General features: G+C 61.7%; 5 protein-coding genes across 5 annotated transcripts in view; 1 reads left to right on the top strand and 4 right to left on the bottom strand.

Moving 5' to 3' along the window:
• Positions 1 to 848, bottom strand: part of F751_2443 (Riboflavin biosynthesis protein RibBA) — a gene marked incomplete at both ends in the record, with an annotated part of 2,602 nt that extends 1,754 nt beyond the window's left edge. The window contains 2 exons of the mRNA XM_011400195.1: positions 226 to 294; positions 534 to 848. Coding sequence (XP_011398497.1) covers positions 226 to 294; positions 534 to 848 — 384 coding nt within the window. The remainder of the gene's footprint in view (positions 1 to 225; positions 295 to 533) is intronic.
• Positions 849 to 3,317: 2,469 nt separating this feature from the next.
• F751_2442 (hypothetical protein) lies at positions 3,318 to 3,992 on the bottom strand (the record flags this gene model as incomplete). Its single annotated transcript, XM_011400194.1, has 2 exons — positions 3,318 to 3,808; positions 3,908 to 3,992. 2 exons carry the CDS (start codon positions 3,990 to 3,992, stop codon positions 3,318 to 3,320), a joined length of 576 nt encoding a protein of 191 aa, XP_011398496.1.
• A 437-nt stretch (positions 3,993 to 4,429) lies between these two features.
• F751_2441 (hypothetical protein) lies at positions 4,430 to 4,600 on the bottom strand (the record flags this gene model as incomplete). Its single annotated transcript, XM_011400193.1, has 1 exon — positions 4,430 to 4,600. A coding segment is annotated over one exon (171 nt), but the record flags the coding sequence as incomplete, so codon positions are not given.
• A 1,449-nt stretch (positions 4,601 to 6,049) lies between these two features.
• F751_2440 (hypothetical protein) lies at positions 6,050 to 7,666 on the bottom strand (the record flags this gene model as incomplete). Its single annotated transcript, XM_011400192.1, has 4 exons — positions 6,050 to 6,514; positions 6,755 to 6,852; positions 7,064 to 7,384; positions 7,561 to 7,666. 4 exons carry the CDS (start codon positions 7,664 to 7,666, stop codon positions 6,050 to 6,052), a joined length of 990 nt encoding a protein of 329 aa, XP_011398494.1.
• A 3,978-nt stretch (positions 7,667 to 11,644) lies between these two features.
• F751_2439 (Bifunctional dihydrofolate reductase-thymidylate synthase) overlaps positions 11,645 to 13,699 on the top strand; it is a gene marked incomplete at both ends in the record, with an annotated part of 3,720 nt that continues 1,665 nt past the window's right edge. The window contains 6 exons of the mRNA XM_011400191.1: positions 11,645 to 11,714; positions 11,823 to 11,980; positions 12,217 to 12,375; positions 12,550 to 12,709; positions 13,079 to 13,294; positions 13,593 to 13,660. Coding sequence (XP_011398493.1) covers positions 11,645 to 11,714; positions 11,823 to 11,980; positions 12,217 to 12,375; positions 12,550 to 12,709; positions 13,079 to 13,294; positions 13,593 to 13,660 — 831 coding nt within the window. The remainder of the gene's footprint in view (positions 11,715 to 11,822; positions 11,981 to 12,216; positions 12,376 to 12,549; positions 12,710 to 13,078; positions 13,295 to 13,592; positions 13,661 to 13,699) is intronic.

The raw sequence follows: 13,699 nt of genomic DNA, 5'->3' as shown, positions 1-13,699 counted from the left end.
TGAGTGCGAGGAGGGTGTGTGTGGTGAGAAGGGGGGGGCGCTTGCATGGGGGCATGTGAGGATGGCCAGGACCCGGGGATCAGGACGGTCGCGGGTGGGCCTGCACGGGGCGGTCGGCGCGGGAGGGGCACAGGGCGCAAGAGGCCCCGCTTCGGGGAGCGGGGCCTGTCGCTGGGAACACCGGCAACCCCCACCCCCCCGCAGAACAACACGCAAGCAACCCACATCCGGCCGGCCGGCGAGGTCGCCGCAGTAGATGACGCACGGCTCCGTGAAGGTCTGGCCGCCGTCGGTCTGGCACGTGCGAAAGGGAGGGGGTGTGGAGGAAGGCCGGAGCGCCGGGCGGGCCGGGCACTCGGCATGGCACCAGCGGGGGTGCCCTCACCCAAACGCATCCCACGCAGCAGCGCCGGGCTTGAGGATGCTCCGGGTCTACAAGAGTGGCCCCACCATGATGCCAGCACCCCAGCTTGAGCCTAGCACCAGCACTGCATCGTTCCTTCCCACCACCACCCCCAACCCCAAACACTCACTGTGTGTCGGTAGCCACGCAGCTTGAACTTGCCCCGCTTGGTCGGGAGCAGGGTCTCTGCCACAAATGTGGTCCACACCTGGGTCTGGGGCCCCACCTCCTCGTCCTGGAGCACCGGGATGTGCAGGCCACTGCCATTGCCAAACTTGCTGGTGGTGGGCACCTCCTGGCGTGGCCGTGGGGGGGCCCGTCCACGCGGGTACGCCGCCCGGAAATGGCGTCTAGAGTACTTGTTGGGGTTCACTAGTGTGTGGTCGCTGCGCCCAGAGGTCCCCACGGTGGCGCTGCAGCGCACGCAGGCCTCGACCGCGGGCATCGTGTGCAGGCACGTGTACAAAGCTCCCGCTGGCCACACAGCACTGTGTCGGGATTGACACAGCAGTACAAGGATGGAGCTTGTGAAAATGGGGCGGAAGTGAATCCCCCAATTGGATCAAACTCTGGCTATGTGGTCGTAAGCTGGTCACGGGTGTGCTGGCTCGCGCTCGCGCACTCGCACCCACGGATGACGTCAACAACAACCAAGGGATTCCACGGCTCATGCACAGAAAGCACTGTTAGGGTCGACTCTCACAGTTTCTCAAACCGCATGACCCCCAGCTCCACTTCCAACTCCCTATGCGCATCGATGAAGCCCCTCCGGCGGGGCCTGGAGTGTCCGCCGAGGACACCGGTCCTTAACGACATGAGGAGCGGATACGTGGCTCTTGGACCAAGGCACCTCTGGTCCTGGCTACGTGCATTTATATAGATGTATATATGTACATGTACATGCCCCCCCTGTTCACACATGCACCCCGTGTTTCGTTGTATTACCCTGCCATCGATGTTCTAGAAACCCGGGCATTGACAGTCCAGTTGGATGCCATGGACCGGTGCTGATGGAGCCCTTCAGGTCCGACAGCCTTGGGACGCCACCTTGGCCAACCCTTTGCCCTGCTGCAGGGAGCAGGGAGACTACAGGAAGGTCTGGACTCACATGTACTGGTGATGTTTCCACACACCCTCTGTACATGCTAGCCTGGGAGCTCCTGTTCCCGTTGGTTGAATCTCTTACCTAACAGGAAAGCGGCCGTGCATGGGTAACGTTGCAGTGCACGAGTGGGGACAACCAGGTCCACACCCCTTCAAGATGTGGAATGTCAATGTACAGGAGCGTCAAACACTTCCTGAGCAGAACATCCCGCTCAAGAAGCACTTAGAATTCCAAGCAGACCTGGTTTGAAGTCTGCGACACCATCCCCTTGGAATCGGTCACCTGGCAAGTAAAACAAACCGTCGTATGCGGGTCATACGTGTGTTCAGGGACGATGGAGATGATATGAGAGTGTGGAGTGTGCCACATGGAGGGCTCTCCGCCATTTGCATAGATAGATACAAGGTAAGGATAGTAGGTATCTGTGTTTGCAGTGAAATTAACTCTGTTATTCTCGTAGTTGTAGGCGGTCAGGGTCGGGGCGGGCAATGGTGTTGATGAGGGAGGTGGGGTGCTTGGGTGGGGTGTGGAGGAGGAGTAGGTGCCCGCGTCCTGTGGGGGTGGAGCGATAGGCTTGCGGGCGCCGCTCTTCATAAATAATGCTTTCGAGCCTTGTCCCATGAGGCACGAGTCTTCCGCATCACAAGCCTGCTTGGGCCTCACCTTTGCGAGCACACCAAGGCTCAGTACGAGGAGCAGCACGCAGGGTAGACCTGTTCGCGCAAGCGACGCCATCTTGCCGCTCGAGAAACGGGCGGGGTACCTACATTCACCAGAAATCTGCGCCGGTATCTCCTGAGAGCTTGAAGATTTCAGAGATTATGGAGCAGTGATGCATACATCCAGGTCGCTTGTATATATCTGATTATCCTGCTACTTGTGTCCGGACAGAAGGACAAGGGGAAGGTGGGCAGCCGGAGAACCTGGAGACGACACGTCCCAGTCTCAGCTACCGAGCCACGAACACGGCGACAGGAGGGCTCACGCCGAGATTGAAATCAGCTAGAAGGGCCCCTCCGACGTGCGATCCTTGCAGATGGTTCATGGGGATCCTGCCCGTCGCTCATTGTCCTAGAGCCATGGGTGCAGGAGTGCCTGCTCTCACACTATCCATGTAGCTACGTTACCCGGATCTCCCCTCATGTGCAGGTGCTAGTCCCTCTTCGTTTTGCTGCATGAGGGACCATGATCCAGCAAGGACACACTACTGAGCCTTGACTCAGATGTTACAGAACATTGTGTGTCATGCACAGCACTCGTTCTTGGGTGGGATCCCCTAGCAGCCCATCACATTGCTCCTGTGTAATCCAGCAGGGCAGCATGCGCCACAGCGATTCTGCTGGCTTCGCTTTGAGGGCTCGTGGAAGGCACCAAGCTTCCCATGCACTGAGGGAGGGCAGATCTGAGGCTTTCTGGCCTGAGGTACCCTTCTGATGGCTCGATGCATCCATATGCACGCTGTGCGCCTTGGTGACACCTTACCCTTGCCATGCCAATGGGCCTGGTCAATGCGTGGTCAGTGAGAGGACCATGGACCGGCTCTGAGGGAGCAAGCAAGGGCAGAGGGCCTCGCACGCCATCCCAGCATACCCACGCTTCTTTCACATGGGTGCCCACTCCCCTGGCATTTATACCCTACTATCGAGCATGGACATCATGGGGGCCAGAGGTACGGTGGCCCAGCCTGCAGCACGTTTACCCTCACTAGAAAGGGAGCACACCGTGCGGGTCAAGGACGTATCAAGAATGGGGGACGCGGAGTGGGAGCCGGCGGCGGGGGCTGCGGGGGCCCCCTCGGGCCGACGCGGCTCAGCCGATGATGATGACGGTGCCGGAGCTCTGGGCGTTGAGCAGGGTGAGGATGATGGAGATGTAGGCGTTGATGAGCTGCGCGACAGAGGACCCGCATCCAAAGGCAGAGGCCACGGCGGTGGAGTAGGCCGAGGCGACCGACACGGCCAGCTCGGTCTGGCCGCTGGCGTAGAGGGAGTAGATGCCCAGCACGGTGGCGGAGGCCACGGAGGTGGTCTGCTGTGCGGTTCCGCTCTGCGCCAGGTAGACCGTGGCGGAGGCAAAGGCGGTGGCAGTGGCGGTGGCCTGGCCCCCAGTTGCGCCGTTGGAGAAGCCCTGGGCCAGGTTGACCACGTTGCCGGGCTGCTGCACCACCTGCACCACGGCTGTGGCGGAGGCCTGCACATTGGTGGTCTGGAACACCTGGGTCAACTGGTTGACCACAATCGTGTTCTGCACATTTTGCTGGATGATGTTGTTGATCACCGGGTTGCTGTTGCTGGATGGCACTGTGGGTTGGGGTGGGGTGAAAGGGAGGGGTGTGAGTGGATGTATGAAAGGATGGGCAGGGAGGAAGATGTCTGGCGCATGGGTCCAAAGCAGGGCACTGCGGTTAGCTGTCGTGTGACCAACCCAGGCCACATGCCAGGGGTTGGCAAAGGAACGGTCTGGAAAGCACGAGATCCGCGCCATCCCATGGAGTACAGTCTTTGAAACCTGACCGAGGCCAGGCCGGCACTGGTGATCCAGAACCCTCACACCGACTGCATGCTGCCGCACAAGCTCCACTGCCAAAGGCAAGACTTACGGGGTGCGGGGGGTGCTGGCGGGGTGGGGGCGATGGGGCTGGTGGGGGAGGGGACGGGCACGGGATCAGCGGGGCTGAAGCCAGGAATTTCGCCGCCGGGGGCGATGCCACCCTCGCCCTCAGGCTCGGTGGCGGGGAGAGCCTCAACGGTGGGCTCGGAGGCGGGGGCGGCCTCGGTTGTGGGCTCGGAGGTAGGGGCAGCCTCGGTTGTGGGCTCAGAGGCGGGGGCGGCCTCGGTTGTGGGCTCAGAGGTGGGGGCAGCCTCGGTTGTGGACTCCGAGGTAGGGGCAGCCTCGGTTGTGGGCTCCGAGGTAGGGGCAGCCTCGGACACGGGGGATGAGGTCTCGCCTGCAGGGGTGGCGGCCTCGGTGGTGGGGGAGGAGGTCTCACCGGTGGGGGCGGCGGCCTCGGTAGTGGGGGAGGAGGTCTCGCCAGTGGGGGCGGCACCCCCTGCGACTGGCGAAGACGTCTCGGCGGTGGGAGAGGAGGTGGCAGCGCCAGGGGAGGAGGTCTCGGGGGAGGGGGTGGGGGTGGATGCCTCGGGGGAGGGCGTGGGGGCGGGGGAGCTGCTTGTCCCGGGGGAAGAGGAAGCGTCCGGTGAGGGAGAGGGGCTGTCAGACGGGCTCTCCGTCACGGTTTCGGGGGACGGCGCCGGCACCGGCGAGTCCTGCAGCAGGTACCTGTCCGGGTGGCCTGCAGTGCATGATCGAACGCGTCAGCGGTATGCGTATTGACCTGATCACGCCGGTATCAGCCGCCCCGCCCATGAGCACCTCGTACCTTGAACGGCGGCAAAAGCCATCACTGCCAGCAGCAGAATTGCGGTGTTGAAGCGCGCCATGGTGATATAATGTGTGATTCGTGTCTTTACTTTGGGTTTGAAGAGATAGGCGATCGAGTTCACGTCTTAAAGGGTATCACAACGCGCAAACCTTTAATGATGACCGGGGTCGACTGCTACGCGGCAAAAGGCCTGCCAGTGATCAGAAGTCTTGGATGGTACGATTGAGGCTCTCCCCCTGATCGCTCTCCCTCTGTGACGGTAAAAGTGCTTGAAAGAGACATGCATACTCTGCAATCGCAGCCCCGACGCCCTGAAGGATACTTTGCGTGATCGGCAGCGTGGGCGGCGCATCGATTTTCGGCAGCAGCCAGCTTCCCGGCCCCTAGACAGTCTGAATTTGGCTCGTGCTGGCAAACCCTGGATGCAGCATCCTGGATTCGACCGACGGACGACTATGCCGGCGCCCACCGAGTAATGAGCTAGAAGTGATCGGGTTGTCCATCTGTGCTTGTGCACGGGGCCTGCCATGTCGCCCACGATGGAAGGGTAGCGTGCGGGGTCGGGGTTGCTCTGCCCCCGGGCCAAGCCACCTGCACGGGAGTGCAGCCCGCACTCGAGGGTGACTTCCAAGGTTTGTTCGATGGTATGGAGCCAGCTTCCCCACCTCCGATCGTGTACGGACGGGCAGCTGTCCCATGCGCCATTTTCCCCTGCATGCGTACGACTCGTCCGACCAGGAACGCCATGAAGTTGCGCTCCGAGTGCTTCCAACCATCTCACATTCAAGTGTGACGTGCTTGGTGTACTCCCTAATGAACTTGTTGTTTACCAACTCTACTCAAAAAGGGGATGTGGCTGTGAGTTTATTCTCCACGTGTCTGGAATTTTGCTGTGATTGCCCGCCAATTGCGATGAATAAACTATGGCAGACGTCTTAGTACTATGCATACTCTGCAAGTACCCCGACCATATCGCTTGCACGCTCTTCCGTGGTGAAGTGTCGCTCATCTACAAGTAGGTGCACGTTCAGGCATGTTCCTGAGGGTTGACCACGAATGCCCCCGCAGCAGCAGGGGGAAGTGAATGAAGAATGGAGAGCTGGGAGGGGGGAGCGAAACTTCATAACACACGCGCGATACAAAGGGCCATAGTACCGAATCAGGCGATGACAAAGGCCGTGCTCTTGGTGGAGATGGAGATGATGATGCTGAACAGGTTGAGGATGAACTGCTTGACGATGACAGTGCAGCTGCCGGAGGAGATGATGAAGATGACCAGCTCACTGCAGGCCTGGGTGGCCACAGTGACGCTGACGTTGACGGAGACCAGCACGATGCCAATGACGGAGGAGGAGCAGATGTTCAGCGCGTCCTTGGTCTTACCCTCCTTCACGGCCTCGATCACGGCCGTGCCCCACCCGTGGCACAGGGTGGTCACGCTCTTGCCGGACTTGATGCCCGCGGCAAAGGCCACGCCGCAGGACTTGACGGAGCCGGACTTACCAGCGACGAGAGCCGCCACGTCGGCAGGGGTGCTGGCCTCGGACACGCTGCCAACAAAGGCCTTGTCCACCTCGCCATCGGTGTCGTCGCCTCCCAGGTTGGAGGCGATGCCCAGGTTGGCCTCCGCATCGGCGATGGCGGAGACGTCGCCCTCGGCCGCGGGGGCTGCACCGCCAGTCTGGGTGGTGGCGGGGGAGGCGCCGGTCTCAACCGCGGGGCCGACGGCCAGGCGGCTGGAGACTGGGGAGGCGCCGGATCCGGACACGGGCGAGGCATCGGCGGCGGCGGGCGAGGCGTCGGCGGCGGCGGGCGAGGCGTCGGAGCCGGTGGTGAAGGCCACGGGGCTGCTGGGCGAGCTGACCAGGGACTGGCCGTCGGAGTTCAGGGTGACGTAGAAGGTGTAGGTGGTGCCGGACTCCAGACCGTCAGAGGTGGACAGGGTGATTGGGCTGGAGCTTCCTGTTCAAGCAGGGTGTGGCAGGGAGGGGGTGAGTGAAGAAAATTGCTGATGCTACAGGTTTGCGGTCCAATGGGGGAGAACAACTCTGAATCGTGGACCCAGAGGTGCCCAACTCAGAAACAGCTTACAGCCGAGCCAGTAACAACCCTGTCACAAATCTGCCTCATCAGTACACCACTCTCACTATGCCAAAACCAACTGTTGACTCACCCGACTTAGAGGGGTTGCTGGCACTGCCCTGGCTGCTGCCCGCGGGCACTGCCTCGGCCACAAAGCTGCTGCCGGAGCTGGAGAAGGACACGGTGACGGTGCCATCACCGTTGTCAGAAGCGGACACACCGGTGGGAGCGGAGGCGGGGCTAGGGGAAGGGCTGGAAGGGGGGCTGGGCACGGAAGCAGGGGACGACGCCTCCGGGGGGGAAGATGGGTTGTTCCCAGGGAAGTCGAAACCCGAGCCGTCGGTGCCCGAGGGCGAGTCCGACCCGAAGTTAAACTGCGTCAGCTTCCGCAGGGCCCCCATGTCCACGCGTCCTGGATGGGATAAAGCAATGCAGGATGTTGAGCATTGAACCACGCCCCTCGATTGGCCCCATGGAGGTGCATTTCGCGCAGGATGGGTCTTGCATGAAGCATGGCGGTTCGCGGGGTGTTGATGCCGGTCAGAACCACGAACCACCTCCGCGACCTCCATGTGAGCATGTACTCACCCAAACCAAACTCCTGCAGGTCCACGATGTCTCTGGCAGCCTGGGTAGGGCTCAGCGCGAGTAGCGCCACACATACAACAAACAGGGCGGACATCTTCCCAGCCATGGTCGTATAAGACACTCTCACAAAGAGTGGAAGATGCCGGATAAGAAAGTGATTGTTTTGCTGAGGAAGTTTGTATCGGTAATGGTAAGTTGTCTGTAGGTAACCTTTCCCGGGAATTCGGCATTATATGCGCTTTCTTGGCGGCTCCCATGAGCTCACGTGCCCGCGCAGCTCGCTGAGTGCCACGCGGAAATGTGGAGGTTTTCCACGGGGTGTACGGATGCCCTTTTTGAATGAATTGGGACACCTCGTGTCATATTTCAAATGCCCGAAGAAGCGCGTTGCTTGATCAATCACAAATGGGCCTGGCACAATGTGGCATAGCGATGTTTATATTCAGAGGATCATTGCATGAACCCGGCGCACACATCTTTGGCGATCAGGTGTTGATCGCCAGTGTTATGGCAAGTCACTGAATGGGTGCAGGTCATGAACAGCCCCTCAGTCAGGATTCACGCAGCCCCGCGCGACAGACAGAATCATCCACCACGCGGCAACGAATTCTTGTCTTGGGCTCAGCTGAAACTTGTTTTGAAGCCGTAGTGCATGTGGACACCGCCCAGACGCAAGCATTCTGGAATCCATAGGCGCCTGCGCACCAGGCCGAGAAGCGGATGCCAGTTCAGTAGCACCATCGAATTCAACACGCTTTGTTGCTGCCCGCTGTCATTTTCAGGTTAGTTATGAGTCGACGCCTGGCCGCCAGCCGTGTTATCACAGGCAATCGTTGATTGTGCTTCTCTTGGGTGCCCCCTCGGAACGGACCCACACTTCTCCCTCACCGCATTTCTGAAGGGTTGCGAAGTATGGATCTCTGCCCAAGGGTCACAAAGTATCCTCTTCATTTGGGGCCGTCTGATTCTGAGCATGTCACAACCCCGCACGTTTGCTCTTGCATCCGGCGGAGTTAATACTCCACATGACAATCCAGTTTTGATTTCTCTGTGGCGGTGGCCTACCAGGATGTCTACCTTGATCAAATTCTCATACTCCACCTTTTCCTTCATTGGAGATCATGGACAGTGACTGCCAAGGTGTGGTCCCCACAATACAACCGAATCTTATCACACATGGAATTGAGCTGCACATACAACCAAACACATGGAATTGAGGAGCATACAGATGTAGACATGCTGAGATAAAATCAAGGTGGTGGTCGGGAATATTCGGAGCAATCCCGTGCATGGCAGGGGCCCCAGCAAAGGCATGCAGTCTGCAGCTCCACATCCGCGTTCCTCTGTGACCGCGCATCATCGCTGCATGTTGGGGCTGGAATGTTGTGCGATCTTAGCGGCTTTGAGAGCCTGAGCTCAGGATGCCCTGTGCACCCACAGGGCCCGGACATGCTGTCAGGTCTCTGATCCTTCTTCTACAGCGTCCCTTGCTTTGGACTTGCCGCCGTCCACAGATCCTCCCTCTCGATCAGCAGCACCCTGCTAGACCTTGCCAGCAGCTTTCTGTGCATCAGCAGCCAGCTCCGCCACCCCCGTCGCATCCTTTGCAGCCTTTTGGCTGACGCCTGCAGCGTCCTCCGCTGCCTCACCAGCACTCTTCCCGGCCTCCTGCGCGGTTGTCGTCGCCTCCGCAGCTGTCTCTGTGGCCGCACTCGCGGCCTCGGTCGCTGCAGCAGCAGCAGCCTCGGCCTCTACAGTGGAGGTAGATTGCTCGGCACCGACAGCAGTGTCACCTGCCTCACCCCCAGCCTGCTCCGTGCCAGCCCCGCTCTCTCCTGCCGCAGCAGAGGTGGTCGTTGCCTCAGCAGAGGTGGTCGTCGCCTCAGCATCGGTGGGGTCTGTTTCGGCAGGGGTGGTCTCGGCCTCAGCATCAGTGGGGTCTGTTTCGGCAGGGGTGGTCTCGGCCTCAGCAGCCGTGCTCTCATCCTCGGTAGCGGTACCCTCAACAGTAGCATCCGACGCTTCAGCCTCAGCGGCGATAGTCTCCGCCATAGCAGCAGATGTGTCAGCCTCAGCGGCGGTAGTCTCCGCCGTAGCAGCAGATGTGTCAGCCTCAGCGGTGGTAGTCTCCGATTGGGCGGTCGCTGCCTCTCCCTCAGTTGCTTCTTCAGTGGTAGCTTGCTCTTCCACCGCTTCAGCCTCGGCCTCTCGCACAGCAGCGGCTGCTTCCTCGTTGGTCTTCGCAGCCTCTTTCTTCAACTCTTTGAGGTTAGCGTCAACACTTGCTTGAGTTGTGGCGTCCTCGACTGCAGTGGATTCCTCCTTTGACTCGAGAGTGGTCTCAGATGTGGCTTCAGCCTTTTCCTTCCCGAGCTCACCTTCCTCACTCTCTGTACCAGCATCTTCAACCAATGTGGGCTCGCTCTCCGTGTCTTGGCTGGCAGATTTGGCATCTTCTGATGCCGCCGCAGCATTGGCTGGAGTATTGCTGGCTTCCAGAGCCTTGGGTGTATCTGTCAATGGGTGAGTGAAAAGGTGATGTAAAACATTACCAGCTGAACTTTGGACAGGAGATCACTGTTTGACACCCAATAAATCTTACGGTGAGGCTCTTTCGGAGACAGATCTATTGTCAGTCATCCTGTGCACTTGAGTACATAGATCCACATGTAAACCATGAGAGGCTCTGCAGGGAGTCCAGCCCCCCAGCAACCAGGCGCCCACATCTACCTTCCAGGCCAATGTATTCGGGTCGGTTGTACAAGACAGCGGCTGCCAGGAATATAGTGGCAATCACTGCCGTGCAAAAGAGGGCCTTGCAGTAGCGAGGCCGGGATGGGGCAGAGTACACACCTGGCAGTGACTGCAGGAATGTGGGAGGGGACCTAGGCTGTCAACGGGATGTCTTGGGAAAGCGCCTGGACGCGCCGAGATCAGCTCGCTTACATGCTCCACACAGCTTGCCGTCGCACCTTCACATTCTTCAGGAGGAATTCGCGCTCCGCCTGGTTCTTGTTGGAATGCAGACCCTCCTGTAGGGGGAAAACACAGGAGCTTACCAGGCCGGCACGCCAGCTGTCTAGGCAGGCAAAGGGTCACGATTTCCCCATGAATCACCTCCACGAGCTTGCTGAGCTGGTCAGCCATGGTCGATGGCCAGGAGCGGTGTGGGTGTGCGATAGCTCAGGGCAGATCTCGAAGTCCGGCGTCGAGACTTCCTTGGTAATGGCCCTTCCTGAAAAAGAAAATCGAGGTGTAGCGGTAGATCTGAGCCTACGGGGCGAAGATATGTAGGCCTTGCGGACAGGTGTTGCGATTCGAAGGTTCTCCAATTTTTGGCCATGGCCCCCCACGGGAGACCGTAGCATAGCAGGCGGAGCACGGCCACAGTACAAATGCAGGCTCTCCCCCCTCCCGCCCACTTTGAAGTTGTCCTCCTCCGAGCGGCAGTGATATGTGCTTGGGAGCAGCGTCTTGGTCTCGTGATCGACATTCAGAAGTACATGGGATGTGAGGAGGGTCCATGTTCATTCTCCGCTCGCATCTTCAGACGCCAATGACATGTACCATATCTCAAGCCGCAAGGTGACGCTAATCTACCAGGAAGTTCATGTGCTGAGCAATGTGATGCTCCAATCAACTTGTTCCCCAAGGAGTCGATGACTTCCCCTGGAGCTGTCCACATACGGCTACTGCCTCATGCAGCCACGCTGTGAAGTAAACTCACAGCCGCACGGAGTCAGCAGTACTCGCGGTAAACCTAACACTGTAATCTCATCCGAGCTGTGATTCATAATTCAAGGAACGACATGCTGGAGGTGCACTCAAATCCACTATCACCCAGAACAGACCCACAATGCAGGGACCCTCGAGAGCCCTGCCTGGGGAAGTACCCCATACGTGGCGCGCGACTTTCAAATCGAGTGGGTGCAGGTCCCCGGACGCGCGCGTTACCCCACTCTTACAACTGCGTCTGCATCGCATTCGATATACCACCCTTTCTGAGAAGTGTGCAACGGCGAGGCAGGCGGCAGTGCGGCTGCCACGCTCATTTGCTTGCGGTGCAGCGTCGGGAAACCACGGGATGGGGGAGCCTGCCAAAGCCACGTTCCAGATCGTGGTCGCTGCCACCCGCCAACTCGGCATCGGCAAAGGTACGAAGGCTGAGCGGCCGACCGCATCGTCGGGCTGAAGTGGACCAGGAGGCTGCGTGTCGGACCGCTGGCCCCCTGAACTCCGTGACGCACACCCCTCCCCGACAGGAGGCACCCTGCCCTGGAAACTCCCTGGCGACATGGCTTACTTTAAGGAGCTCACCTGCCGCACAGCGGACCCCGCCAAGCGGAACGCGGTGATCATGGGGCGGAAGACGTGGGAGAGCATCCCCGCCAAGTTCCGTCCTCTGCCGGGGCGCCTCAACGTGATCCTCACCCGCTCCGCCTCGGGGGAGAATACCAGCATCCTGGGGAATGGTGAGCATGCAGGACTGCATTGCACTGGGCTGTGGGCCGGTGCCTTGCGGTGGGGGTGCTGCGTGGTCCTCCCCTCCACTGCACTCGCCGTGGACGTGCAGGCCTCCCGTCCAGGCCCCTCCTCCCACCCTCCTCCACTCCCCCAGGCGGCCAGCCCGGCGCCCCCGCCCCCCCTGTCGGCGAGGCGCTGCAGCAGCCCAGCCTGTCCGCGGCGCTGTCCCTGCTCGCCTCACCCGCCTACGCGCCGCGCCTGGAGTCGGTCTTCGTCGTCGGCGGCGGCGAGGTGTACGCCGAGGCCCTGCGCTCGCCCGCGCTGGACGCGGTGCACCTGACGCGCGTGGAGGTCGACACGCCCTGCGACACCCACCTCCCCCCGCTCCCCGCCGACGAGTGGCGGCTGTGGTCCGCGGGCGCGCCGCGCCGCGACGCCGGCACGCGCTACGCCTTCCTCTGCTACACGCGGCGCGGCGCGGCGGCGCCCCCGCGCCTGCCCCCCGCGCTGGCCGCGCCCCACGAGGAGCAGCAGTACCTGGGGCTGGTGCGACGCGTGCTGGCGCACGGCGCGCGCCGCGGCGACCGCACCGGCACGGGAACCCTGGCTCTGTTCGGGGAGGGCATGCGCTTCAACCTGCGCCACACCTTCCCCCTGCTCACCACCAAGCGCGTCTTCTGGAGGGGTGCGCGCGGCGCCGGCGCCGCGGGCTGCGCGGCGCTGTTTTCGGCTCTGTTTTGTTGTCTTCTGTTGCGGGGGAGGGTGGGCGAGGAGCGTGTGTGTCGGGCTGTTGGGGGGAAAGGTCGTCGATGCCAGCGCCGCGGTCCAACAAGCAGCTCCCCTGCCGAGGCTTGGATGAGGAGAGGATCGGGGGAATGGATTGTCAGGCTGAGCGGCCGCTCGCCTCCCCGCCCACCCCCCCCCATCATCCCCAGGCTCAGGGTCGACAGCAGCACGCTGCCACCCGGTGCACCCGCCCCTCCGGCGCGCCCGGGCCCCGCCACCTGCGACGCCACCCCTCTTCGACCCCCGCCCTGCCCCCCCCAAAAAACAGGCGTGGCTGAGGAGCTGCTCTGGTTTGTCTCCGGCGCGACCAACGCGCGCCTGCTGGCCGACCGCGGCGTGCACATCTGGGACGGCAACGGGTCGCGCGAGTTCCTGGACGCGCGCGGCCTGGGACACCGCGAGGAGGGCGACCTGGGTCCGGTGTACGGCTTCCAGTGGCGCCACTTTGGCGCGGCCTACGCCGGCATGCACGCCGACTACCGGGGTGGGTGGGTGCCGGGACTGGGGGGGGAAGGGGGCGTGGGTGGGTGACAGGGGGCACTGCGGGGGGCCCAGCTCGAATGGGGCGGGGGGGCCGCACGATGGGGGGGCGATCGGCGGGGGGTGTGCGAGGGTGGCAGCCGGCGTGCCGCCCCGCCGAGTCCAGGGCCACCGCTCCCTGCGGGCCGGCCAGGTGCAGCGCCGGGCCCGCCGGGCTCGCCCCGCTCCACCCCCGTGCGCCCAGGCTCGCGCCTCCATGCCCACCCCGGCGCCCTCAAGGACCCCCTCCCCGCCCTGCCCAGGCCAGGGCGTGGACCAGCTGGCAGACCTCGTGCAACGCATCAAGACAGACCCCACCGACCGGCGCCTGGTGCTGACGGCCTGGAACCCCGCGGCCCTGGCCGACATG

The sequence above is a fragment of the Auxenochlorella protothecoides genome (assembly GCF_000733215.1).
Source record: "Auxenochlorella protothecoides strain 0710 unplaced genomic scaffold scaffold24, whole genome shotgun sequence".
Classification (NCBI taxonomy): Eukaryota; Viridiplantae; Chlorophyta; class Trebouxiophyceae; order Chlorellales; family Chlorellaceae; genus Auxenochlorella; species Auxenochlorella protothecoides.
The sequence above is the reverse complement of the archived record's forward strand: the minus strand, read 5'-3'. Positions and strand labels throughout refer to the sequence as shown.